Source organism: Stenella coeruleoalba (assembly GCF_951394435.1).
Source record: "Stenella coeruleoalba genome assembly, chromosome: 1".
Taxonomy (NCBI): domain Eukaryota; kingdom Metazoa; phylum Chordata; class Mammalia; order Artiodactyla; family Delphinidae; genus Stenella; species Stenella coeruleoalba.
This window is the reverse complement of record NC_137169.1, coordinates 177,594,013-177,621,698: the sequence shown is the minus strand read 5'-3', so window position 1 is coordinate 177,621,698 and position 27,686 is coordinate 177,594,013. Positions and strand designations below refer to the sequence as shown.

Genomic DNA, 27,686 nt, shown 5'->3' with positions numbered 1-27,686 from the left:
TATATATTGTCTCTGGTTGATAGAGGTTTGTGGGGAATTTTGTCTTTAGTTTTTAGTACTTAGTGGATTGTCTATGATGAAAATAATCTTCTTTATTCTATAGGAAAAGGAATTTAACTCTTCATTTTCTTACCTATAATTAATCTATAATCTGCCCTGAAGCAGTTCTTAATATCCCCAATATTGGAGGCTATTTTTTGATTTTTGCTTTCATCTTCAACCTGCGTCAGTTCCTAGGACAAGTCCTGGTGCCAGGGGTAGTACTGGGCAGATATCTACTTTCTGTTTTCTCTGTCACCCCTGTCTCTACCTATGCCCCCCCAGCAAAAGCAGTAAGTTAGCCAACCCCTCACAGTCTCTGGCCCAGCTATGGTATATCATATCAGTGTTGGAGGAGGAGTGTGAGCCCATTTTCTCCCCTTCTGTTAACTCTGAACTGGTAAAATGTTAATCATTACAGGTGTGAAAATCCTTTAGCTTTACGTCTGAATATATGTGAGGGAGTTTTCATGAATTAAAAAAAAAAATTGTATCTTCTCCTATTGTGGTGTAATTTTATCCTGATAATCTGGAGACTAGACTTTTTCCAGTTTACAGAAAACTAAATACTGTATGCAAACCACACAAAAGGTCTATGTGTTAAACTAGAGCGGTTACCTCAACATGGAATGAGTGACTTTAGTTTTGTCCATTTCCATAAAAGTCTTGGGGATTAGTTTAAATCCAGAATTTAAAGGTTTTAATAATTTTAAGTAGAGGATAACGATATACAGTTAGGCCCCAACCTGCAAACAATAACCTACACAAGGTTAGGTTACTGCCACTCTTCCCCTCCTCCACACCTTCATCAAAGTCATTGCCAGGGGCTCAAAAGTAGAGGATGAGAAGCCTTCCAAAGCTTAGGGAAACTGGCTGCTAAGCAAGGCAGTCCCCATGCCATGCGGTGACCTGAACATTTCTCCGAAAAACCCACAAGTTAGACATTTCTTAGAATTAGCAGGCAGCTCCTTTAAAAAATGCAGACACCCCTGGAGCAATCTGACATGCATATGGCATATACTGGGTCATATTTATATGAGTTAGTGCGGGGAGATCACTTCTCTCCTGATAGTTGTGCAGTGAAGGAATGGAAAATCATATGGCAAAGGTAGGAGCCTTGTGAATGCTGAGTAAAGAGATTTGGATAGAGTAGGAAGACGTTTATTTTTGTTTTATGTCATTTTTAACAATTAGTAAATCACTGTGTTCTGAGTTATTAATGAAGAAACGAATCGAGAGGGAAGTTTACACAGATGAATATGGCTTAGTCTCTGATCAAAGTGAGGCTTATGATTTAGGAATGGGGGCAAGACAGGGTATGAACAAGGTGACTGTCAAATGTGGGATGAAGGTGGCAGCACCAGTTGGAAGGATTCCAGTTGAGAACCTTGGTGTCATGGAGCAGCCAGGGAGAGCAGGCTTGACAGCAGAAGTCCTCCTGCACCCATCCCAAGGGTGGGGCTTGTGTAGGGTCTGTGCACGGGACACTGGAGGGAGGGACCAGGAGATACAAAAGGGCTACAGTGATGGATTTGGGAGGATTCTGGATACTAGCTCTATTTGAATTTTTTTTTTTCCCACCAAGCTTGGGGTATGTACTGGAAGGAAGAAATATTCTTCTTCTTTCTCTTCTCTCCTTGACCACATACTGCTCTTTTCCAGGACCCACTAACTGACTACATTGAAACTTTGAGAAAATGCATTCTCAATCCCAATAACCAATGTAGAGTCAAGTTTTGGGCAAATAGTTTGTAGCTTGGGGCTTACTCATGCAGAACAGAATTTTTTAAATGCTTTATAAAGTTAAAAGTCCTCAGTAAATATATTGTTACTACAATAATTGTTTTTGTCTTTTCAGAGGTACAGCGCAAGGAGAGTTCTAAATCCAGAACTCGGACTAAAACCACTTACAGGATGAAATCCAAATAGCAAACATAGGACACTAGGCTTCACCATGGCTTCTGTCACTGTACCCACCCCAGATATCTCTGCACTTTTGAGTGGACATTGTGGCTTGATTGAAGGGACTCCCTTTGCAACAGCTACCAGAAAAGCCTTGACAGACAACTCAGGGACATCTTCTCTTTAAAAGTCACAGTGATGGCTGTAAGGAATCGGTGTATTAGCTTATTTCCAAGATTAAAAATAGGCTGTGCAAAGGTTTTCTAGCCTCTTCAATTGATTTCCCAGCAGAAGTCTATGAAAAGTGTCAGTTTCTGTCAAGAAAATAATGCTTTTTGAGGACTTTGAACTCTGCAGAGAAGAGTGGCAAATAAAAAGCATTATTTTTTCAATTTAAAGAGAGGATCCTGGGCTTCCCTGTTGGTGCAGTGGTTAGGAGTCTGCCTGCCCAATGCCGGAGACATGGGTTCGAGGTCTGGTCCAGGAAGATCCCACATGCCACGGAGCAGCTGGGCCCGTGCGCCACAACTACTGAGCCTATGCTCTAGAGCCGGCGAGGCACAACTACTGAGCCCACGTTCTACAATTACTGAAGCCCGCGTGCTTAGAGCCCGTGCTCCACAATGAAGAGAGTAGCCCCCACCTGCTGCAACTAGAGAAAGCCCATGTGCAGCAACGCAGACCTAATGCAGCCAAAAATAAATAGATAAAATAAATAAACTAAAAAAAAAGGGAGAGAGAGAGGATCCTGATAATGCCCTTAGGTTTCTGCAGCATTTTCAGATTTCTTATTTCAGGCATTCTTAAGATTTATCTGGTCTTCACAATAACCCTGCAAAGTAGGTGGAGGAGACACTGTTATCCCCATTTCTCAGAATGAAATAGAGGCCCCAAATGGGTATAAGACTCCCCAGGGTCACAGAGCTGATTGGTGCCAGAGCCCCCAGCTTGCTGGACCTGTGTCTGGATTGTTTGACAATGGCGATGGGCCACCAGGCCATTGCTCAGACGGCTTCCTTCACAGGGGCTAAGTGTTGCTGAAGATTCACCCAGAATCTCCATTTTTAACTTTTGTTGCCTCATTTGTCTGCTCTGTTCGTGACCCTGGATGCATCTAGGCTTAGAGATGGACTAAGCTGCAAAAATATGTTGCAAATGACAAATGGACATCTGGGCAGTCGCTCAGCAGGGGCCCGTCCTACTTCACTGCTCCTGGCTCACTTGCATTTGCTTTATCTCCCCCTGGCTCCAAACACCTCCGAGCTTTCTGCACCTGCTTTGGCTCTGCATACTTGGTGTTCCTTTGGATTTATCTCCTGGAACTGTAGGCCTTTGCCTGCTCCTTGAACCTCAGAAACCCTCTGACTCCAGAGTCCTCAGCCCTGTTGAAGCCCAACCACTGGTCAGGCCTGCCTTTGCCCACACATATCAAAGTGTTTGTGAGGTGGGTCTCAAAAATGTTTGGGGTCAGTCTAAGCCTACTGGATGACTTCTTAATTCTGGGGAAAGAAAACATGAAATTCTTCAGACAGCTGACTAGGCTCATGGCCCAGCTGAAAGCCACAGCTCAGGCTACTGGCTCGTGCTTCCAGTTACCACTTGCTGGGGCAGAGCCAGCCCTACCCTTTTCACTTTCCTGAAGAGATTCTTGAATGATTCTAGCAAATTTGGGGCTTTTTAGTGGGATTTCAGCCTACTTTTTAAAAAATTAATTTCCTACTTTGTAGGAATGAGTCATCATTTCCATACAAACCAGCAGCCCCCATCCCTGAACATGAGCGTCTTGCCCCTCAGAATGTGTCCGCTCCATCGGGTGGAAGTCTGTCTTAAAGGTCAGAGTTATGCCTGGTGCCACTACGATTAGAATGAGATGTTTGGTACCATAGACCTAGTTGGGGTGGTTTGGTTGTGAGCCACAAAAAGCCATTCTTACCACAAGCGAAAGGATAATTTATTGAAAGCACGTTGGGGAGCTCAGGAGATTGAAGGAAAGTCTTAAAGAATCAGGCTAGGAACAGATAGGATGAGGTAGTTTTAGATTTCAGAAGCAAGAACTGCTTCACCATCTCACCCAGTTGCTACCACCAAATGAACACCAGTCATCTCTTCCATCCTTACATTATTCTTAAAGTCCCATGAGGGAGAAAGGCTACCTCGTAGTCACAGACCACCCCATGGATGTACCAGGGATGGTGAGAAGACTTCAGGGATCTCTTTAGCTTCCTTAAAGGGAAGCAAGGACACCTTGCTCTGCTGTTCCACCAAGATAGAACACAGTCTGGGGGAAGGAAATGCCCAAAGAGAATCAGGAGGCTGGTAGGAAGGCATCATGAATGTTAGGTGGTTAAAAAAAAAAAAAAGTATGCTACAGAGAAGACCTCTGCACTGCTGCTCCCTGAAAGTTATCATGGGCAGCCTCCACTTTCCCAAGTAGCTGATGTGTGGGAAGTTTTAGACAGTCCTTGAGTCCTGCCACATCTCAAGGTCACCCTGAGGTGGTCTCCTGAGCAGAGTGGAGAGAGGAGCTCTTGCTACACTTCTCTGTCCGTGAGGCTGCCAGGTGAGGCTGTTGTGCTTGTGTTGAAGGAGAGCAGCCACCCTGTGTTCAGATGTCCAGACAGCCGTGCTGACTGGAGGTGCCTCATCACACTCCACTGGGTCCCAGTCCCCAGTCTCAGTGGTGATGTGGTCCACGTCCCTGGGAAGCCAAGGTGGTAGTGTCTTAGGAATCCTAGAACTTGGAGCAAGTCCCCAGTCCACCAGGCCTGGTTCTTCATCACACACCCAGACCAACTCCATGCATGTGGGCACTGTGTGATTCTCTCCCAAGAGTTCTGGTCCTCTGCTATGGTCCTACTGACTTGACTGTGGTCAGGTCACTTGTCAGGTGCTTTCTGGCACACATTGACTGGGCTTTCCTCTTGTTCTTGGCCTTTCCTAGCTGGAGATCAGTGACTCTGATATTGCCTGGGGAACCTACATTTTGCATTTCACTTTCAAAGACTGCTGAGAATTCTGCTTGTAGGCCCCAAATCTCTAGAGCACTATTTGCCCACTTCTGGAATTTTAAATAAGTGTGCCACCTACCAGCAAACATTTCCCCACAGGAAGCAGAGGAGCTGCTCTAAAATTAGGAGTCTAACTGCTGTAGCCCTGTTGCCTAGGGCCTGCCTACCTCCAAAACAGGAGTGCTTGCTATCTGTGCCTGAGGCTGAGGTCCTCTGTAGCCATATTGATGGGAAGCAGTGTCTAGAATTCATCAGGACTTCTACCTCTGCCTCAGGAGAATGGAGAGTTCATTCCAGCCAGGTCTGCCACAGCCTCAAGACAATCTCCTATTCAGGACTGTTGAGCAAGTCCACCAATCCCCCTGACCTCAAAGATGGGCTCTGCCACGTACAGCTTTTCAGAAAGCTGTGGTGCATCTGAGAGCAAGACCAGTGAAGGCAGCCTTCCAGACGCTCCCTAGACAATCCCAGTACACAGCAATGTCATTTGGCCTGGGCAGTGTTCCTGTTGTTCTGGAATGGCTGATGAAAGGGCTCCTGCATGCCTTTCTGGATTGCAGTGGCTTTTGTTTGGAGGGCATCCTCTTGTACTCGCAGGGGTTGGGTTCCATGAGCCCCTGATCTGACAGAGGCATACTTCAGGCTATCTCTAGGCCAGCTGTGAGAAACAATTTTGAAAGTCTGAAGATAAGATTAACAGTTCCCATCATCTGTCTCACCAAGGCAAACTGCTCTTTGGCAGACAAGATATTTCCATCCCAGATGTCCAGCAGATCCTGAAGTTCACAAGGTACAGCTGGTAATCCATTCCCATTTTCCACTCTGGCCACCCAAATAGTCAAACCCAGGTAAGAAAGAAGAGTGTATCTGATTTCTGGCCGGAACTATTGCTCATCAAGAGAAGAAACTCTTCTCTTCTGTCTAGATTTTGCTTTACTATCATGCTAAAGAGCTCTACACCTTTGAAACAAATGCTTGAAATATTGTGGGGAGGATTCTAATACAGGAGACCTCATATACAAACTCTTAAGCTGGTTCTGTCCAAGAACAACAACCCTGGGGACAGGAGCTCCTAGCCATTGGGGCTACCTTTGAAGCATGGGGACAACAACCTGTATACGAGGCCAGGCTCCCATTTGGATGAGCCCAATTACTGTCATTTAGAGCTACTGGGCTAAAACCAGAAATATAGTAATAGTCATGGTTTATTGAGCATTTACCTCATGTAAGCACTGTGCTAAGCACTTCACGTGTATTATCGCATTTAGTCACAACAACTCTGTGAGGTGGGTTCTACTTTTATCCCCATTTATGTCAGGATAAGTTGCATGTCCAAGGTTAAACATCTAATAAGTTACAGAGTCTGGATCAAATCTGGTATATCTGACAGCAGAGTCCAAGCTCTCAGTTACAGTGCTACTTTTCCTCCCCAAGTTCAGGAAAAGCTAGAAGCGCAGTTGATGAACCCTCTTTGAAGGAATTTGACTTCTACATTCTCTACTTATTGCTCAGCTCAAATACTCAGCAATGGCATTGACACACAAGCCAAAATTCTAGAGGACATCAGAACCTGCACAGTCCTGATAGACTCTGCCAAAGAACATTGTAGCAGCCAGGAGCAATCTAATAAGGAGGAACATACTTTATCATCCAGACATGATCTCCAAGAATATGGAACACAGAGGCATTGGCAGAATGACCTGCTAGGCCTCCCAGATATAGGGGAGTCCAAACTGCAGAGCTCCAGCATTACCCTGATATGCTGGTGAGCTGGGGTTGCCCTTGAAGTTCTAAGGTAGGCCTGCTAAGCCCCCTTAGGATGACCCTCTCTGTTTTTTTGAGTTGTATGAGCTGTTTCAATGTTTTGGTTATTAACCCCTTGTTGGTCTCATCATTTGTAGATATTTTCTCCCATTCCATAGGTTGTCTCTTCAGTTTGTTGATGGTTTCATTGGCTATGCAAAAGCTTTTAAATTCGATTAGGTCCCATTTGTTTATTTTTGCTTTTATTTCTTTTGCCTTGGGAGACTGATCTAAGAAAATATTGCTATGATTTATGTCAAATAACTTTTTGCCTATATTCTCTTATAGGAGTTTTATGGTGTCATGTCTTACGTTTAGGTCTTTAAACCATTTTGAGTTTATTTTTGTATGTGGTGTGAGGGAGTATTCTAATTTCATTGATTTACATGTAGCTGTCCAGCTTTCCCAACACCGCTTGTTGAAGAGACTGTCTTTTCCCCATTGTATATTCTTGCCTCTCTTGTTGAAGGTTAATTGACCATAGGTGCATGGGTTTATTTCTGGGCTTTCTATCCTGTTCCATTGATCTATGTGTCTATTTTTGTGTCAGTACCACACTGTTTTGATTACTGGAGCTTGATAGTATAGTCTGAAGTCTGGGAGGGTTATGCCACCAGCGTTGTTCTTTTTTCTCAGGGTTGCTTTGGCAATTCTGGGTCTTTTGTGGTTCCATGTAAATTTTAGGATTATTTGTTCTAGTCCTGTCAAAAAGGATGACCTCTTTCTGGTGATTTGGAGTCCAACAACCTGCAGTACACCAGCCCTTAAGTCACATGCCTGCGCAATAAATGCAGGTCTAGACCAGAGTCACTGTCAATCCCCAAATGCCCTGGAATACCATTGTCATAGACTTGTTCCACTCTTACAACCATGTTGTTTGGTTGTGGTGTACTCCAATACCAAGTTAGAATATGTTATCCTTTTTATCAGCTTACAGCCTGCAATAGACTGGATGTTTGTGTCCTCCCCCCACCCACCCCCCAAATTCATATGTTGAAATCCTAACTTTCAGTGTGATGGTATTAGGAGGTGATGGTATTAGTGTTTGGTAGGTGATTAGGTCATGATGGTGGAGCCCTCGTGAATGGGACTAGTGCCTTTATAAAAGAGACCCCCAAGGACTCTCTTCCCCTTTATGCCATGTGAGGATATAGTGAGAAGACGGCTGGCTATGAACCAGGAAGTGAGCCCTCACAAGATGCCAAATCTGCTGGCATCTTGATCTTATACTTTCCAGGCTCCAGAGCTGTAAGAAAAAAATTTCTGTGGTTTATAAACCACCCAGTCTATGGAATTCTGTTATAGCAGCCTGAACTGACTCAGACACTGCCACTCTGTAAATTTCCAGCGAAAAACTGTATGTATCCCTAGTATGTATCCTAGATTTGGATAATACTGTTCAGTTTGTCCTCTACCTATCATTTCAAGATCAGTAACCAGTTGGAATACAGCACCTGGTTCTCAAGAGAAGATTTCTGCTGCTAGGACCTTGTGGACAACACTATCAACTCACCTAACTGGTCTCTGAAGAATTTGCCTTTGACTATTCATTATACCCTTTCACCTAGCACACAGTTTCATAGCAGCTTATCCCCATTATTCTTTCCCATTAAGCCCTCCTACCTTAACAGCTGGGAAGTACCTAAAGCTACTGTAGACTACTCAAGCAGATCTGGAAGGTGCCTCTGCAAGGTAATGAGCAATTTAAATGTTGACTAGAGACAGACATCAGAGGAGACCAACCAATGGGTGATACCACAGACACTCAGATATATAGGCAAATCTGCCTTTGACAAAAAGAACCTTGCTAAAAGGAATTATTAAGGGTCATAAAGGCCCTTGTTGCATTACTACCCTGGCATTCACTTATTGTTCTGTTCCTGCCTCTGGTTATGCCTGAACCAGCATGGCCCTACCTCCTCCTTCATTGCTCTTGCCAACATTTGCCAACCTGAAATCAGGAACCATCCATGTGGGGGTGAAAAGTGACCAGCAACCCTTGATGCCACCTTAACTCCAATAAACCAGTACACTGGGATGGGTATGGGCCAACCCTGAAAATACATCAGCCCCATATTTATAGTGATGCTTCCTCAGATTTTAAGCCACATATACCAGATAAATGTTTTTGTCCTTTTATTTGTCTATTTAAAAAAAAGAGTCTCTATAAAAATAATTCCTTTTAAATTCTTTAATTAGGTGTAAATTTTATATCCAGCCCAAATACATCTCTTTTTCTTTCATTCACTCAGAAACACGGAAGTGTCACTTGCATGGAGAGTTGGAGAGAAGCCTGCATCTCAAGATTACAACAGAGTGTGATAAGCATAATGATAGGGACATGTAGAAAGGGCTGTGGGAGCAACAAAGACCTTGCCAAAGGGGCCAGAGGGCATACAGAGAAAAGGACGTTTGAACTACATCTTCAGAAGTCAAAATTTAGCCACATATAGACTCAAAATTCTTTCCAAAGTAGAATGCTGGCTAAAGGTCTTTCCCATAATTACTCTGATTAGATGATCCACCTAAGCATGTTATATGGCTTCTCTGTCATTACATGATTTCACTGTCTTCTCGTGTGTTGCTGCATTGTGACTTCATACATTCCAAGGGCATTCCACATGGCAACCAAAGGGCAGGAAGTGAGGGCAGAGGGCCTTGCTTAGGGCTGTAGCTGTTATATGGCAGCCCTCTTTGCAGTCACATTATCCTTGTTTCCTCCTATAACATGGGAGAGTCTTTCTTTTTAGGGTTCAGTGGCTCAACAGGTTTGGAAGGATTTGGTAAAGGGATGCTTCCTTGAGTTCTACTGCTTGGAGAAGACAGGAAATTTAGCAAGTCAAATGGCAAAGGTAAAACCACTGTGGAAGGTTTCTCTGTGGACAAGGATTGCAGGGTGTGGAGGTACCGAAGCTGAACAGCAGCTGGAGTGCCTGATAGAATCTCGGCTGCCATCCTCAGGGACTCGGATGCAGCCTTCTCCCCTTCCGCAGCGATCATCTAGACAAGGGATGTGAAGAAAAGCAAAGTGATTTTTCTTCTTCGCTCCATGAAGGTTTTAATCCTACTTAGCGTGACTCAACAAACAAGCACTAGTATCTACTGTGTGACAGGTGAGCAGACTATCTTTTGTTCTTAAGGATCTTGATTTAGGCAGAGAGATTACACTGTTAATTGTAATTTAGGGTAGAAGTTTTTAAGGGCCATGACAAGTATAGAGGAAGTGTTAGGGGAGTTACTATGTCTGGTGGGCCTTGGAAGAGTAGTAGGATTTTGCCATTTAGAGGAAAGGTGTCGCCTTAAAGTGGGCAAAGGGCACGGGACTCAGAGATCCAGAAGCAACTCTGTCCAGAGGACTGCCTTCCTCCTCCACCAAAGCTCCAAAGTTATCCACCCTCTTACATAGTTAGGGGTTTTTCTTTACCTACGTTCTGTTCTTTAAGGGAAATCCACCTCCCCTCCAGTCCTCATTTTCTCTTCCCAACACCCTTCCCGCCCACACCTCAATCCTCAGGAGCTGCCGGCAGCCACACCTTCTCCCTGGCATGCCTGAGTAGAGGCTATGAGTAGCACAGCCTTCTCTCAGCTCTGGCGTTGAGGGAATTGGGCCCTGATCGTGGTTGTCCCTCCAGAGCTTGTGCAGGGCTAGGGATACAGGTCGGGGTGTCATTAACCTAGAGGTGACAGGTGACTGATATTACCCAGGGAAAAATGCCAGTGCTAGAGAAGAGGGATGGAGCACGGGGAGATGCCTTTAGGGAGAGAGGGAGAAGGCAAGATTCAAGGAGCAGGTCACTGTCATCAATAACTTCAGAGAGAGGGAGTAACAGGAAAAGAGACCTTACGTTGGTCAGTTAGGAGGCTGTTAACACACTTGAGGAGAGCAATTTTAATAGAGTGGTGTGGGTACGAGCCAGATTCCCCCCAGCGCCTGGATGAATAGGTGAGGAGCGAAGGGGAAATGTTCTCCACGAGGAGGCCTTCTTTTGGATTCTCTGGGGATCCTCAAGGAACAGCCATGCAGGAGGACGGCCTGCTCAGGGCTGGCTCACCCGCACTCTGGCCTGTCTCTGTGCTTCGGCCTCCACCGCCAGCGAGTGCTGCAGCCCGGCTGGCAGCCTCACATCCTTACTGAAAGAGAAAGGGCATGGGTAGGTAGGTGTGCAGCACTGCTTTTAGCAGCCGGAGCTTTCGTACAGACCTGCCACCTTCTCTGCTGTCATTTCATGACGCACAGCGAATCCTGATTTAGCAGCGTGTGTGGCCCCCGACCTCTGCGCAGACAGTGGGCAGGGAAGAGCAGCTTCAGGGCAGTGCCTCAAAGGCTGATTTTTCTTATCACTGACGCTATAGTAGAGTTATGGTTTTCTCTTTACAAGTGAAACAAATTTTGTGTTGATATACTACGAACATTTTCCCACTTAAAGTTTAATCTAAATCCCGGCTGTTAAATTTCAATAATGAAGAACAGCCTCGAAGAGCCGTACTATTAATAATGAGGGAAGTCATCTAAGTTTATAAAAGGGAACTGATTTTGAAAAGGGTAGAACTGACCAAATGAGAACAATACTTAATGTATTGCATGAAAGATACAAAATTGTATTTTCCCCCTGATTGTAACTATTAAAAAATACATAGACAGAAAAATGGGCAGTTCCTCAGAAAGTTAAATATGGAGTTACCATATGATCCAGTAATTCCACCCCTGGGTATATACCCAAGGGAAGTGAAAACACGTTCACACAAAAACTTGCACATGAATGTTCATTGCAGCATGATTCATAATGGTCCCAAAGTGGAAACAACCCAAATGTCCATCAACTGATGAGTAGATAAACAAAATGTGGTATAGCCAGCTGCACAATAGAATAGTATTCGACCATAGAAAGGAATGAAGTACTGATTCATGCTACACCATGGTTGGATGCTGAAAACATTAAGGTAAGTGAAGGAAGCCAGACTCAGAAGGCCACAGATTGTGTGATTATAATATTTATATTAAATTCCTGGAATAGCCAAATCCAGAGAGACAGAGAGTAGATTAGTGGTTGTCAGGGGCTAGGGGTTGAGGAGGCAATGAAGAATTCCTGCCTAGTGGATGCAGACTTTCTTTTGTAGATGGTAAAAATATTCTGAAATTAGATGGTAGTGGTGGTTGCATCACTCTGTGAATATACTAAAAACCACTGAGTTGTAATTTAAAATGGTTAAAAATGGTGAGTTTTATGTTATGTGAATCTTATCTTTTAAAAATGTTTAAATCCATAGAAATATGAAAGTAATTTGCCCAGATGTTACAGTGGTTATGTTATGGCTATGAGATAATAGGTAAATTTTTTTCTTTCCTCCAAATTTATGCTAATATGGCTACAGTACTCATTCAATGAAAGTAATTTTTCAAATAGAAGTTTTGAATAAAACCTAAATATCTCCCTTTATCATATTGTTCTTCCTGGTTAATTTCCTACCCACATTTCTGTTCTCTCCACTTTGATTCCCCAAATACAGGTCACTGCATCCAAGGCAACCTGTGGAGGGAAGAGTTTAGATGTCAGTAAGAACCTCCAGGTGGGAGGATAGCACCCCTATGCACCGATGGCCATTGCACTGAGAAAGCACATTTCTCATTATGTACTTCCCTGTTTTGTTTTAACATTATAGGGCCTTGCAAAAGTTGTTTAATTTGCACAGTGCCACTCAACAAATATTTGTGGAATTAAAGATGGTGTGGTAGGCTGACTAATGGCTCCTAAAGACATCCATGCCCTAATCCCTGGAACCTGTGAGTGTTACCCCAAAAGAGACTTTGCAGATGCAATTAAGTTCCAGGCTGTTAAAATGGGGAGTTTATCCTGGATCTTGCTGGTGGGCCCTAAAAGCAACTGCAAGTGTCCTTATAAGAGGGAAGTGGAGGGACATCTGGCTACAGAAGAGGAGAAGGTGGTGTGATGATGGAAGCAGAGGTTGGAGTGCTGTCCTTTTAAGATGGAGGAAGGGACCATGATCTAAAGAATGCAGGTGGTCACCTGAAGCTGAAAAAGGCAAGGAAATGAATTCTCCTCTCAAAACCTCCAGAAGGAACCAGTCCTGCTGACTGACACCTTGACTCTGGCCCAGTAAAACTTCTTTTGGACTTCTGGCCTTCAAAGCTGTAAGGTTGGGACTTCCCTGGTGGTCCAGTGGTAAAGAATCCGCCTTCCAATGCAGGGGACGCGGGTTCAGAGTACTAGGATCCCATGTGCCGCAGGGCAACTAAGCCCGTGCGCCACAACCAAGAGCCTGCGCACCGCTACTAAGACCCGATGCAGCCAATAAATAAATAGATATTTTTTTTAAAAAGCTGTAAGGTTAAATTGGTGGTGGTTTAAGCCGTCAAGTTTGTGGTAATTTGTTACAGAAGCAATGGGAAATAATAGAGATGGTATATTTGTTAAATTTGTTCTAAAATGCATTTATTAGAGAACCAAAATCTTTAGTCTCTCTCTCATATGATATTCTCTTCCATATGATATTCATTTACAGGTGCTTTCACTTCCTGTTGGTGGCACGCATCTTCCCCACCTCCCCATCCCAGGAGTGGGAAGAAAATGAATTGTGTGTTCTGGAAAGGGGGGCAGGGCATGGAGCAATATGCGGGCCATACTCTTTCCTTTTTAACTTATTTCTGATGATTTCTTGGTGGCTAGATAAATAGTGCATGATAAGACTAATAAGTCTAATTAGTCTTATCTTTCTGATAAGACTAATTTAGGGGGTTGATGGGAGGAAGGAATGTTGAAAAAGACTTCATAGAGGAGGTGACATCTTAAAGAACAATATGATTTTGCCTGTAGGGAAAAGGGAAATATTTGGTACAGAGGAACAGCCTAAGAGCAGGCATGGAAGCATAGACTCACTGAACACTGGAGAAACACTAAGTCCGCTGGAGGATTAGATACACTGGGGGAAGGACAGCAAGAGGTGAGGCTACAACAGTTGGGTCATTTATCCGCTCATCCAAAAACCCAGTATCTGGCTGCTGTGTAACAGCCCCATGCCAGGTACTGAGGACAAAAGATGAATAAAATATGACCCCTGACCTTATGGAGTTCATGGCATGGGAAGAAAAATGTGTAAATACATAAATTATAATTCAACATAACAAGGGCAAGCTTGAATGTCAAGTGTCTGGACCTTATCCTTTATCCTTTGGAGGGGAGGGATGAACAGGAAGAGAGGCTGAAGGGAAGGCAGAGGGGAGCAACGTGAGTGGTTTTTTTTTTTTTTTTCTGTACGCGGGCCTCTCACCGCTGCGGCCTCCCCCATTGCGGAGCACAGGCTCTGGACGCGCAGGCCCAGCAGCCATGGCTCACGGGCCCAGCCGCTCCGCGGCACGTGGGATCCTCCCAGACCGGGGCACGAACCCGTGTCCCCTGCATCGGCAGGCGGACTCCCAACCACTGTGCCACCAGGGAAGCCCAACGTGAGTGGTTTTTAAATTCCAGAGCAGCAACTCCCCTGTGTCTTCTTGTTCTAACTTCTTCTCCTTTCAGCTTCTCTTATTTCCTGAATTCTTCCTTTTTCCACTAAGGATGCTAGTCCCAGTTTTATCAGTGATGAATTGGAGATGTCACGAACATTTGGATACTTCATTTTCTCAGCTGTGTCTGCTCAGGCCCCATCAGGCACAATCATTATCAATGCCTTCGATCCTTAGTTCCTTCTATTGAGGTCTTCCTTCAGCTAGACTCGAGTCATAGCCTCTGAACTCAGTTCTGGGCTTGGGTGCCTCATGGCCTCAATGACAGGCTCCGTCACTGGTGGTAATTGCCACCCAACTGGCCAGCTGCCTAGAATGCTGCTTTGTTCTCATCTCTCTTCTGAATACCTTTGCCAGCTTGTCTTGGTAAGAAGTGAAGATGCCTACCCTGGTTGTGGGCAAGGTCGCTGAGCTTGCTGCCTGCAGCCTAGACGCTGCTGCTTGTGAGGCAGCTCTTGCTTTTCTCTCCCTCCTATCATTCCAACTCAATCAAATCTAGGTGATGGATTGGGTAATGAATCACATAAGGGTCTGTGACATCTTACCTCTTTTCATCTGAAAGTCTTATTTGAACTTATCATTATCTAACTTTGCTTGTTTCCCCAACTAGACTGTAAGGTCCCAAGATGCATTCCTTATCATCTCTGTGTCCCAGCAACCCACCCTGTCCAGCCCCACCACCCCTGCCAGCTGCCACCCCCACCACCTTGTGCTATGTGGGCACTTTACAATGAGTCTAAAGCCACTTTTTGTTTTGAGAACAAAAACTGTGGCAATGACTGACTAATCAGCACAGATTGGTGCCTATGATTGGCTCAGGGTCAATTTGGCAACCTCTTAACTGTCAGCTCCTTACAGAACGGTACCTTTGAATGCATGGCACATGGAAGATTCAGTAAATGGCCAATGAAGAAAGGAATAAAAGATAAAGGGATACTTCAGCATACTTGGTGTTAAATTCATCTAAGTACCTTTACATCTTGTGCAATGCTCTTCCTCTCTAGAAGAATTTCAGTGAGGGATCGATGTGCTAGGAGACGCTTCATGGTGGTTTGCACAAGGAATTGGACCGCTTTGGACACATGAGCAAGACTGCTTAGGAGAAGAGAGGCATTTTCCATTCGGTAGTAGCAGATGGCGTCTATCTCCATTACAAACATGTCTTTGGTTACAACCTAGGCAGAAAAAAAATTTGGATGACAACCCTGATTCTTGGGTTCCTTTCCCACATGAGGATAGAGGAGCTAAATATGTTCAAAGGGTATTTTCTCAGCATAAGATGATGGTAAGAAGAAAGAGTAGTTGGCTCGCCCTTTAATCAAAATAGACGTGTTTTTTTTTTTAAATTATGGAGTTTGTATTAAATACACTAAAGAACTCACAATTTCAAGGAATCTTATCAATCCTTTTGTAAAAAAAAAAATCAGGAATAATTTTCTTACATGAAAACATTCAGTTGATTGTATATCAGGTCTTTTAAAACCGATGCCAAAAAAATCTCCTAAAAGAGCAACATGTTCTGGGAAACAAGCGCTCAAATGTATTGAGTGTGCATCTAGAGGGCAGTTTGGTGATACATATCAAAAGCCCTAAAAGATGTGCACAACATTTCCATTTTTAGACATTAATCACAAGGATATATTTCAAGGGTTTAGCTGCAAGGATATGATTCATAGTATTGCTTATTGTAATAAAAAAAAAGTAGAAGTAATATCAACAATAGGGAATTAGTTAAGTAAATTCCAGTTACTCAATTAGTTGAGTAAAATCCATACAATGAAATGCTGTGTGTCTGTTTAAAACAAAGAGGTAGAAACATAGGTAATATATGAAAAGGTGATAACAATAGATTGTGAAAAAAGACATGTTGCAAAATAGTATGTATGGTGTGATATATATATATACAAACAAATGCACACACATATATATGTCTGAAACTACAACCACATATATAGAAAACTCTGAAAGGATACATTCTAAAATATCAACTCTATGGGTGATAGGGTTTGGTATAAGTTTTACTCCTTTTTATATTTTATTATATAAAATAAGCCTTTTAAAAGTATATTATTTTTATTCACATTTCCATTTACCAAAAGAAAGAATGAGAAAGAACCTCAGACTGAAAGTGGGAGACAGTTTAGGAAAGGCTTATAAATCTGAATCAGTAACAGGAAAGTCTAGATGTTATCTCTACATTTAACTTTTAATTGTGGTAAAATACACAAAACATCAAATTCACCATCTTAACCATTTTTAAGTGCCAATTCAGTAGTGTTAAGTACATTCACATTGTTGGGCAACCAGTGTCCAGAACTCTTTACATCTTGCAAAACTGAAAACTGGTGAACAATTCCCCATTCTCTCCTCCCGGCAGTCCCCTCAACCATCATTCACTTTCTGTTGCTCTGAATTTCACTACTCTATGTTCCTCATATAAATGGAATCATACAGTATTTGTCTTTTTGTGACTGGCTTATTTCACTTGGCATACTTTTCTCAAGGTTCAGCCATGTTGTAGTATATGCCAGAATTTCTTTCCTTTTTAAGGCTGATTATTATTCCATTGTCGGCATATACATTTTGTTTATCTATTCAGCCATCAATGGGCATGTGGATTGCTTCCACCTTTTGGCCATTGTGAAAAAAAATGATGCTATGAGCATAGGTATACAAACATCTCTTCAGTACCCTGCTTTCAATTCTTTGGCATTTATACCCAAAAGTAGAATTGGTGGATTATATGGTAATTGTATTTTTAATTTTTTGAGGAACTGTCATACTGTTTCTACAGTAGCTGCACCATTTTACCTTCCCACCTACAGTATACAAGGGTTCCAATTTCTCTACATCTTTGCCAACACTTATTATTTTCTGTTTTTTTCTTAATAAGAGCCATCCTGATAGATGTGAGGTGGTATCTCATTGTGTTTTTGATTTGCATTTCTCTGATGATTAGTGATGTGGAGCATCTTTTCATGTGTTTTTTGGCCATTTGTATATCTGCTTTGGAGAAATGTCTATTCAAGTCTGTATTGAAATGTCTATTCAAGTCAAGTATATATACTATCTACCATATATGGAGGACAATCTGCTTTACTCAAAGTCATCTGATTTAAATATTAATCTTATCTAAAAAAAATACCTTAATAGCAACATCTAGATGTATTTGACCAAATATTTGGGTACCATGGTTTAGCCAGGTTGACACATGAAATTAACCATCACAAAGGCCTTTGTCCATTTTTAATTGGATTGTTTGCTTTCTTGTTGTTGAGTTATAAGATTTTATATATTCTGGATATTAACCTCTTATCAGATATAGTATTTGCAGTTTTTTTCCCATTCTGTAAGTTGCCTTTTCATTCTGTTGATTGTGTCCTTTGTTGTAAAGGAGTTTTAAATTTTGATGTAGCCCATATCTCTTTTTCTTTTCTACTTTTGAGCAAAAATAGTCATTTTCCTCTGGGCCAGAAGTGGTAGCTCGGCCAGGGAAAATGTAGAAAGAAAGCAAAATCCACCACTTGGCTTACCTCATGAAAGGGTATCTCCAAGGTTTGGAGGCGAAGGTCAACCTTGTGGTAGGTATCCAGGCAGGGCAAAAAGAAGAAAAGGCCTAGAAGAGGGGGCAGGGGAAGTGACAGGTGAATGGCTAGCATGGAGGCCATTTGGGGTTCACTCTTTTGGCGTCAAGTTGCATGTTGCATTGCTTTTCTTAGCCTCCAACTGCCCATAGACCTCCCCATATCCCACCTCCACCCATGGTGTGTTTGTTGTTACTAAGGCTACCAAATAATTTGTTGTTCAAGCTGGGACACTTTTGAGGGTGAAAGGAGAGCACTATTATGACTTACACCAGGACAACAGGCATAAATAAACAGGGATTATCCCCAGCAAAATGGGCTGTATGGTCACCTTGGTCATGGTGCTGACCTGTCCAGATATTGGGTTACACATCTGTCTCCTTCACTAGATTTAAACTCTATAACAAGAGCATCTTATGCATTCCTGTTAGCCTTAGTGCCTTTTAGGTGCGCTCTGTAAAACTATTTCTTGAATCCATGTGTGTAAGAATTTTAGAGCCAGCAACCTCCATGTGGTATTTCTTAAAATGTGAGCCCCAAAGGAATCAGAATAGCAACATCATGATACCAGCCTTCTGGTTGGCTAGTTAGTCCTCACCCACCCAATATAATGTATAGGGTCAATGTGCAATCAATATTTTAGATTGATTTATTGAGATTTTCTGAGAGACCATTGGACACTGTAGGCTTGTACAAGAGCCAAAGCTTTGTTGGAATCAGCAGTACCTCAAGCACCCATGATCTCTCTGAGGAGCCACCCAGTTACTAGCCATTCTCAGACCCAGTCGAGAAGGATATCAAAAACTAGAACCAGAACAAGGCAGTCCCTGTTCTGGAACTACAGGGTCTGGTTCTATTTTTGTGTGAACCAATCTGTTGCCTCTGAATCTTCAAACTGATTTGTGTCTCCTAGTCTGGTGTCTATTCTCTATCTGTTTCTGTAAAGCTGGCTTGGAACTTGGACCCTTTCCAATCTGTGCACAGTGAGAGTTTGCTTCTTCTCATGTCTTCCTGGATTAGCTCTTCAAACCCCAACTATTAGACTTTTCAGACTAACGATACTTCTATCTGTGCCCCATAATCAGCTTGGACTTCTGGATACAAACTCTGTAAGACTTTAAGGTCCTAGAGACTAGAGACCATGTCTAATTCATCCATCTTCATATCCTTTGTAGTTAAACAATGAAACACGGGAAGTGCTTAATCTATGTTTCTTAAATTTCCATGAACTGAAGGCCAATTTGTTACTTGGATGCTGAACTTTGCCTATCTAGCCTGGTGTGTTCTGATTCCCTGGATCCTGAACTAGCTCAGTTTTGCTCTGAGAATTCACAGGACTCAGACCACTTACATGTTCTACTCAAACCAGTGCCTGGTCTTAGGTCCTAGCCTACTTGCTACTCCAGCCAGCCTGGCCCTGGCATTCAGCTTTTTGCATCCACTCTCTCTTTTGGTCACTGTGACCTGGTAGTAATGCTCTCTGAAGAATTTCTTAATAACCTGTGTTACAAGTAACAGATTGAAAAATGAAGATATCATGAATCAAGTTACTTCATGTAATCTGAGGGCTGTATTACAAACATGCATGGATTGAAGAAATTGGCAAGTCTCTGGAGGGGTAAAAAAGATCATTCTTACCAGGGCCTTTGGCTCTTCCAGGAAGCAGATGTCCCAGTCGGAATATAATTACTCTCTCATACTCCTGTATAACCTAAAGGAAAATTTAATACTTTTGAATCACTCCAAGAGATTAAAATGAAGTCTTCAGAAGACCCTGGTGTGAGAGTGATCCTAGGTATCAGAAATCTTTGGCTTTGAGAACCAAGAAAAAATTTCTGTTAATACTTACATTTCTAAAATATATACTTAGTAAATGAAGAATTTCAGAAACCAATGAAAAAGTATAAAATTTTTGAGACTGTGGACAGAATTTTGATCAGAGAGTCATGGTTATCTAAAAAATAATTGGTTCCACCAATCAAAGTAGTCACAGCATATTTCATCTTGTATATTGCTGTGACTGATGCATTATGAGCTTTTACATGCATCACTCATTAGCTATTTACAGACCTTACGGCAGCCATGCAGGTGCTCAGATCACCCTTCAGGAAGAGCCTGTAGCCAACTATATGTTGTCTGTAGGAGATACACTTTCTATTGACATATACAAATAGGTTGAAAGTAAAAAGAGAAAAAACTATACCACACAAAGAGTAACCAAAAGAGAGTAGGAGTGACTATACCGATATCAGACAAAATGAAGTTTAAAACAAACACGCAAAAATGTTATTAGTGATAAAGAGGGACATTGTGTAACGATAAAATGGCCAATGTGTTAGGAAAGTATAACAATGGTAAACATATATGTACCTAAAAATAGACTTCCAACATATATAAAACAAAAACCAAAAGAACTGAAGGTAGATATAGACAATTCAATGATAAAAGTTGGAGACTTTACTATCCCACTTTCAATCATGGATAAAACAACTAAACAGAAGGTCAACAAGGAAAGAAAAGACTTGAACAACACTATAAACAAACTAAACCTAACAGATAGCTATGCATAACTCCACCCAACAATAGGAGAATACATATTCTTCTCAAGCACACATGAAACATCTCCAGGACAGACCATATGCTGGGCCATAAAAAAAACTCAATAAATTTAAAAGGATTGAAACCACACTAAGTATATTCTCTGATTACAATGGAATGAAATTAGAAATTGATAACAGAAGGAAATTTGGGAAATTCACATATATATGGAAATCAAATCACACACTCTAAAATAACTGATAGGTCAAAGAAGATATCACAAAAGAAATTAAAAAACACTTTGAGGGACTTCGCTGGTGGTGCAGTGGTCAAGAATCTGCCTGCCAATGCAGGGGACATGGGTTCGAGCCTGGTCCAGGAAGATCCCACATGCCGTGGAGCAAATAAGCCTGTGTGCCACAACTACTGAACCTGCGCCCTAGAGCCTGCGAGCCACAACTATTGAAGCCTGCGTGCCTAGAGCCTATGCTCCACAACAAGAGAAGCCACCACAATGAGAAGCCTGTGCACTGCAACAAAGAGTAGCCCTGGCTCACTGCAACTACAGAAAGCCCGCACACAGCAACAAAGACCCAATGCAGCCAAAAATACATAAAAAGTAAATAAATTTTTAAAATGCTGTAAATTCAGAACACAATGATAAATAAAGTTTATTAAAAAAAACAAAACACTTTGAGATGAATGAAAACAAAACCTCAAGGTACCAAAACATATGGAATGTAACTAAAGTAGTGCTTAAAGGAAAATTTATAGCTGTAAATGCCTATAACAAAAGAGAAGAAATATCTCAAAATAATACCCTAATTTTCTACCTTAATGTACTGGAAATAGAAGCACAAAGTAAACCCAAAGTAAACAGGAAGAAGAAAATAAAGATTAGAGTGGAAATAAATGCAATAGAAAATAGAAAAGCATCAGAGAAAATCAACTGACCCAAAAGTGGGTTCTTTGACAAGATCAACAAAATTGACAAATACTTAGCGAGACTGACCAAGAGAAAAGAGAGGAGATTCAAATTGCTGAAATCAGGAGTCAAAGAGGAATGACAGAGACATCACTACTGTCCTTACAGAAATAAAAAAGATTATAAAAGAAAATATTGTGAACAACTATATACCAATTAGATAACAGGTGAAATGGACAAATTCCTACAGAGTCATAAACTATCAAAACTGACTCGAGAAGAAAAAGAAAAATGAAAAAGACCCAGAATTAAAAGATTGAATTAGTAGTTTAAAAATTTCCCACAAAGAGAAGTCCAGGACCAGATGGCTTCACTGGTAAATTCTGCCAAATATTTAAAGAGGAATTAATACCAGTTCTTCACAAATTCTCCCAAATAATAGAAGAGGAGGGAAATCTTTCCAACTCATTCTCTGAGGCCAGTATTACCCTGATACCAAAACAAGACAGTGATATCACAAGACAAGAAAACTACAGACCAGTATCTCTCATGAATATAAATGCAAAAATCCTCAACAAACAACCAGCAACTTGACTCCAGTAACATATAAAAAGGATTATACATCATAACCAAGTGGGACTTATTCTAGGAATACACAGTTGATTTAACATCCAAAATTCAATGAATGTAATACACCATATTAACAGAATAAAGGGCAAATACCATGTAATCATCTCAATGGGGGAAGAAAAGGCATTTGACAAAATCCAACACCCTTTCACAAAGACGAAGGAGAAGAAGAGGAAGGAGAGCTTGTGTGGGGAGTGAAATCGGCCACAGCCCCGGCAGCATCTGTAGCGTTCCAGCCAAGGACATGCTCTTCCCTGACAGCTCCAGCCAATGACTAAGAATGGCAGGGATACAAGGGCTTGGCCATTTCTGCCCATTGTGAGACTCATCTGTGAGGCAAACTTTGCTCTGGAGTTCCCTTTCAGTCTGGCCAAGACTTTCTTGGAGGTATCCCACAGTCTGAGGCACTCTCTGTCCAATCCTTCCTTCCCCTTCTCATATCACAGGTGTCAGATCTGCATCATCCTCTGAAGGTTTTCCCTGCCTACTCTTATTCTCTCTCCCCTTAATCTTTCACAGACAATGCCACCCCATAAATCTCTTGCACTTCTAATTCCATCTTGGTATGTGCTTCCCAAACTGACACAGGTCTTCATTTACTTCAGGGACAGCTGTGTGTAACCACCTGTGGGCCCAAGGTAATTATCATCTGTGGTCTATAGAAGCTGCCTGAGAAGTTTCCTGGAGGTGTCAGGAGTAGGCATCATGACCTCTTCTGGGCTGATCTTTGTGTTATAGAGTGTCGATGAACTAGACATAGCTCCTGTCCTGAAGGGGCTCTCAGTCTAATGGCAGCGATTGTGTATCCACAAATATTATACATGTGGTAATTGCTAGAATTGATGTGAAAGTAGGATGACACGAGAGCACAAGGAAGGGAATGACAGTCTGGAGGAGTCAAGGAAGGCTTCACAGTTATCTCTGAGCAGGTATAAAGAGTAAGAGCTCTCCTGGAGGGTGAGTGGGAGTGAGGGCATTCCATGCAGAGCAGACAGCATGTACCAAAACACAGAAATGAGAGTGGACATGGTGCGGTCAGTGAGAGGCACCAGGAAATTACTTATTGGGTCCTCATGGAATCTCACCTTTATGCAGAACCAGATAGAAAAAGGGAAGGTCACAATGATGAAGAGCAGGGATGTGAGGACAAGAAGCCACTCACAAGCCCCTAAACTGGAAGACTTGGTACCTTAAAAAAAAAAAAAAGCAAAAGAATAATTATATTGGAACTTCACCATATTCACTGACTAGCACCTCTAGTCCAGTCCTTGGTATTAGGGTCAGAGCAGTTTGCCAACTTTGCTGGAAATAATGGAACGAGCTGGATATCAGCGTGGTCAGTTCCCAGAGCCGGGGGTGCGGTCTGTGTGAAGGGCTTTCTGGGCAGATGGAAGGTGGAGCAGGCTCCTGGAAAGGCAGTGGAGGGTACACTGGAACAACCACAGAATCTGGGCAGAAGGTCTGGGTTCTGGTTCTGGCTCCACCATTTTCTGTCCAAATGATCTTAAGCAAGGTACACAACCTCTCAGTTTCCTCGTCTTTTCAAGGAAATGCTATTGCATAACTATTTCATAATAACTATCTCGTGGAATAGCTCACATCTCTGGCATAAGAATGAAATGACGTATAAACATAAAAGCACCAAACTGTGTTTTTTTACATGTCTGGTGTTGTCATTTAAAACTCATGTTTACCTAGTGGTAACTGCTACAAAAGTACTTTTTCTATCTGAGCCCCTCTTGAAGAGGTACCTTAAAAATACACGATCAATAAAATTGCTACAAAATAGATTTATGTTCCAAAGGCTCTTAGCATTACAAAGGTTCCATTTAAGTCTTTATTTTTCAGTGTGAAAAGCAGATTGCTGTCAAGTTTGTTAGACACGATTGGCTTTACTTTTGAGCTATCCATTTCCAACTAGATGACAGAAGCTGTGCTCCTTTTATATGCATGTGCCAAAAAGGCATATACACATACACACACACACACACACACACACACACACACACACACACACACACAGCCATTCTTAGGTGATATTTCCTTAGTATCCTCTAGAAGTATAATTTTGAGAAAAAACAGGACCCTTTGTCCCTCTCTGCATAGTTTCTTCTATTTGAAGTGGTTCAAACCACATGTGTCCAGAGGTTCATCTTCCCTGAAATTACAGCTCCATCTACCACTTGCCCCAATATCTGAAATTCCTCCATGAGAGCCCCTTTGGCTTCAGGTGTGGATCTTTAGACAGTCTTTGAAAATCACCTATATGGGGTGATATTAGCCCATTTGTGCCTATAAAAAAGTGATATGGAACTGGAGTTCAGGCCATCCAGGTTGCTTGGGTGATAAATGAAATGGTATCAGGGAAAATTCAGTCTCAAGGGCATAAGCTTCTTGGGGCCTTGTCTTGTTTAAACCGTGTCCCAGGACTGGAATAGTGCCTGACACATACAGGTGCTCAATAAATACTTGTTGAATGTAGGAAGGAAGGAGAAGTGGATACTGAAAATGATTTAAATGTAATGGTTATAGAAATCTCAAGAATTTTAATCCACAAGTACTAGAAAACTGGCCAAAGGGATACTATTTGTCAGTTTAAAAATCTTATAGAGGAATAGAAGGTGACTAAAGATTAGAAATGGTGAAAAGTCTATTTTTAAGGGATAGGAAGGAAATGGATAACTAATTAGTAGGCCTGAAAATTTGATTTCCATGCTTGCAAAATAACTGGAAAGGTCATCACCAAATTGATGTGCAGATTACTCAAAGAGGGCAGATATACAAGCTGCACCAGCACAAAACCAAATTCGGTGCTAAATGCCAATGTATGGCAGTCCCTAAATGGTGTCCCACGGAACACTAATCCTCCAGGGTGCTCCACAAAGCAAGTGTTCCTGGAGCAAACAAGTTTAGGAAATATTGTGTACTGTATCCCACTCCTGGAGCTTCCCAATAGTCACTGGCATATTGAAGCTAGGAGAATCCCTGCAGCAAAGAAGCATTCTTTGCTGTGTTTAACCTAGTATTTCCCAAACATTTGACCAGGCGATGTCTTCTCCAAGCAATTTCATGTTCTATGGAATTTATTTCTCATGCAACCTACTCTGGGAGATGCAGTTTTGGGAGAGGTGTTTCTATCAACATCGTATTAGTTTTTGCAATATTCTTCCCTAAGAGCAATAACAGTGTTATTGCCATGTTTGCTAGCTTATAAATATATTTCACTTGCCAGTGGTAACCATGGTAAGTAAAAATAAATAAATGCACATACCAACAAAATTTATATTTTATAAGTGAAGAAAGTCCTCAAAATTCCTTCATACCATAGTTAGGGATGTGAACAGAAAACTAATATGTATACCCAAATCTAACTTGAAGCTTTACTCACAAAATATTATTCTCTTAGAATGAGTTCCTTGAATATCCAATTTGTTTAGTGTAAGTGAATAGTGAAACACTACATGTTAAAGGAGGAAGCGCCTTGAGATACGACAGTCTGAGAATCCTCAACATTTCAGTAAAATGAAGCTTCTCTTAGTTTCTCCCAAATCTTAGGTAGCCTGGCTGTGGGAGTGTGGTACTAGTGAGGAGGAGAGGGGATGTTGATGTGTCTGTTCCCCTTTCCTCTGGGAGCCACAGAAACCTCCCAGACAAGGGCTCAGCAAGAGTGTCTCATCCTTAATGGGCTCATCCATTGCTTGGGGGGGCCTGAAGCTCTAGTCACTTTATAGCTGAACAGACTGAGTGAGGCCCACAAGGTGAAGCTACTAGCCCAAGGCCTCAGCTAGTTGGTGGCAGTGCTGGAACCATGACCAGAAAGCAGGGGCAGCACCCTGCAAGGATGGGCTTTTCAATAAGACTGTTTTATTCTGGAATGCTGGCTTCTCCACTTCCCACCTGTAGGTCTTGGGCAAGTTATTTAATTTCTCAGCATTTTTTCTCATCTGTGACACGGGAATGATAATACTCAGTAAAACACCTAGCATGTGCCTGGCACACAGTAGGAGCTCCAAAAATGGGGCTCCCTTCCTTCCCTACCCCACCGATGTGGTCTGAAGCACAATACTTACAGACCTCTAACCTCAGCACTACTGTAGCAGTAAATCCAATAACCCTTTAATGACCAGAAGTTTCTGACCCATGAAAGGGCATCAGTTAGGCAAAACAGCATTAACATGGTCAACATAAACTACATCCCAATTGCTGGAATCTTTCTCAAGTCATAGCTTTCAGTGCTACAGCATATAGGGCAGTGCTGGTAGCCAGGAGATGTTAAAATTTCATAGTCAGCAGAAAGTAGTATAACACACTATTCCTTATTTACCTTCCTTTAAACCTCCCTCACCCTGAAATTAAGGTGTAATGAGTTTTTTCTTCCACTCATTATAGAAAGGATTGGAAGCAGATAAATTTGTTCCTAAGAGTTGCTTCACCTGCAGAAGCTAAAGAGACACCTTTCCCTGTGATTCCCTCCCTTTGGTCTAACTTGCCTCTTTTAGCTTGCAAGGGTGTTTTTTTTTTTCTTTCCCTCCAGGCTTTGCGCAAGATAAGTGCTTTGAGTGTCTTATCTCATTTTATCCTCACAATTACCCTCTGAGGTGTGTACTATTGCTGTCCCCATTTGATACATGGTTAAGTCCCTGACTATGATCAAATAGTTAGCTAAGATTCAAACTGAGATCTAGCTTTTCTCTACTTGGCTCTGCTGCCTCTACTTTTTAGAAAGTATGATCACTGCAAAGTGTAAAATACTTTTAGGAAAGTCTGATGAGGAGAGGAGAATAAGCTACATAGTTGCCCTGAACCATGTTGATTGGTCCCCAACCTGGATCACACTCCCTCCCACCTCCCATCCTTGGCTGACCCCTGAGAACAGTGGTATTTAGCTGATGTTATTTGTATTTCTTCTGATGCATTTCGGTCTCCACCACTGAGGGGTCGGTGGGTCCTAGCTCGCGGCTTTCATTTCCTGGGAAGCTGAGCAGGTCCAGCAGGCTGCTCTGGCCTCGGAAGCTCTCAGTGCGGTGCCTCATTGCACCTTAATTGACATCCCTTGGGTACCACTTGGAAAGGCCGCACCCCCTCCCGGGGCCTCAGCCTGACCGCTGTACCTTCCTCGGGCCGCTCGCTCTCCAGCAGCGCCACCACCTCGGTGCCCTCCTCGCCAGAGCCCCGGACCTCATCCACGTCCACCACGGTGGCTGCAGGCGCTCGGGGCTCACCCGGGCTCCCTGCCCGCCCGAGGGCCGACTGCTCCGGCCCGGCGTCCCGGCGCCCGCGGCCTCTGCCGCCCCTCTCGGCCTTCGCCCTCTTGTTCTCTTTGTGGGCGGACCCGCTGCCTCTCCCGTGGGCCTCTCTGGAGGAGCTCCGAGCCCTTTTCTCCATCCTCAGAACGACCGAATCCAGGAGCGCAGTTCCTGCAAAGTCGCTGGCAGGGATGCGGGGCACGTCCCCGGGGGACTATAATGACCTTGGGCGGGGGCGGGACCTGGGCGGTGGGCAGGCGGGGCTCTGCTCGGGGTGAAACCCGGCAGCTGTTTCTCAGGAGAGCTGTGGACGGGGCGCGCCACCCCTGAGACTTGGTGCCACCTTCAACACTGAGTTTTTGTGAAAACCCATATGCCAATTTATGGCGTTTTAAAATGTGTTTCTAGAGACGAAAATTTGAGCTGAAATACTACGGAGGCCCGCAAACCGCTGAAGGTGCGATGGCATTTTGCTTTATGATTTGTAAATAT

General features: G+C 42.7%; 2 protein-coding genes across 2 annotated transcripts in view; one reads left to right on the top strand and one right to left on the bottom strand.

Annotated features, from left to right (window-relative positions):
* Positions 1–2,287, top strand: part of AXDND1 (axonemal dynein light chain domain containing 1) — a 65,781-nt gene extending 63,494 nt beyond the window's left edge. The window contains exon 26 of the mRNA XM_079920486.1: positions 1,898–2,287. Within this exon, the coding sequence (XP_079776612.1) occupies positions 1,898–1,968 (71 nt within the window). The 3' untranslated portion in view covers positions 1,969–2,287. The remainder of the gene's footprint in view (positions 1–1,897) is intronic.
* A 6,731-nt stretch (positions 2,288–9,018) lies between these two features.
* On the bottom strand, positions 9,019–27,405 carry NPHS2 (NPHS2 stomatin family member, podocin). Its single transcript, XM_079927190.1, has 8 exons — positions 27,060–27,405; positions 23,034–23,137; positions 19,494–19,566; positions 17,805–17,887; positions 15,243–15,446; positions 12,225–12,280; positions 10,805–10,883; positions 9,019–9,752 (listed from the first exon to the last, which is right to left on the bottom strand). Exons 1-8 carry the CDS (start codon positions 27,331–27,333, stop codon positions 9,474–9,476), a joined length of 1,152 nt encoding a protein of 383 aa, XP_079783316.1. The 5' UTR covers positions 27,334–27,405; the 3' UTR covers positions 9,019–9,473.
* Between the last annotated feature and the right edge of the window lie 281 nt (positions 27,406–27,686).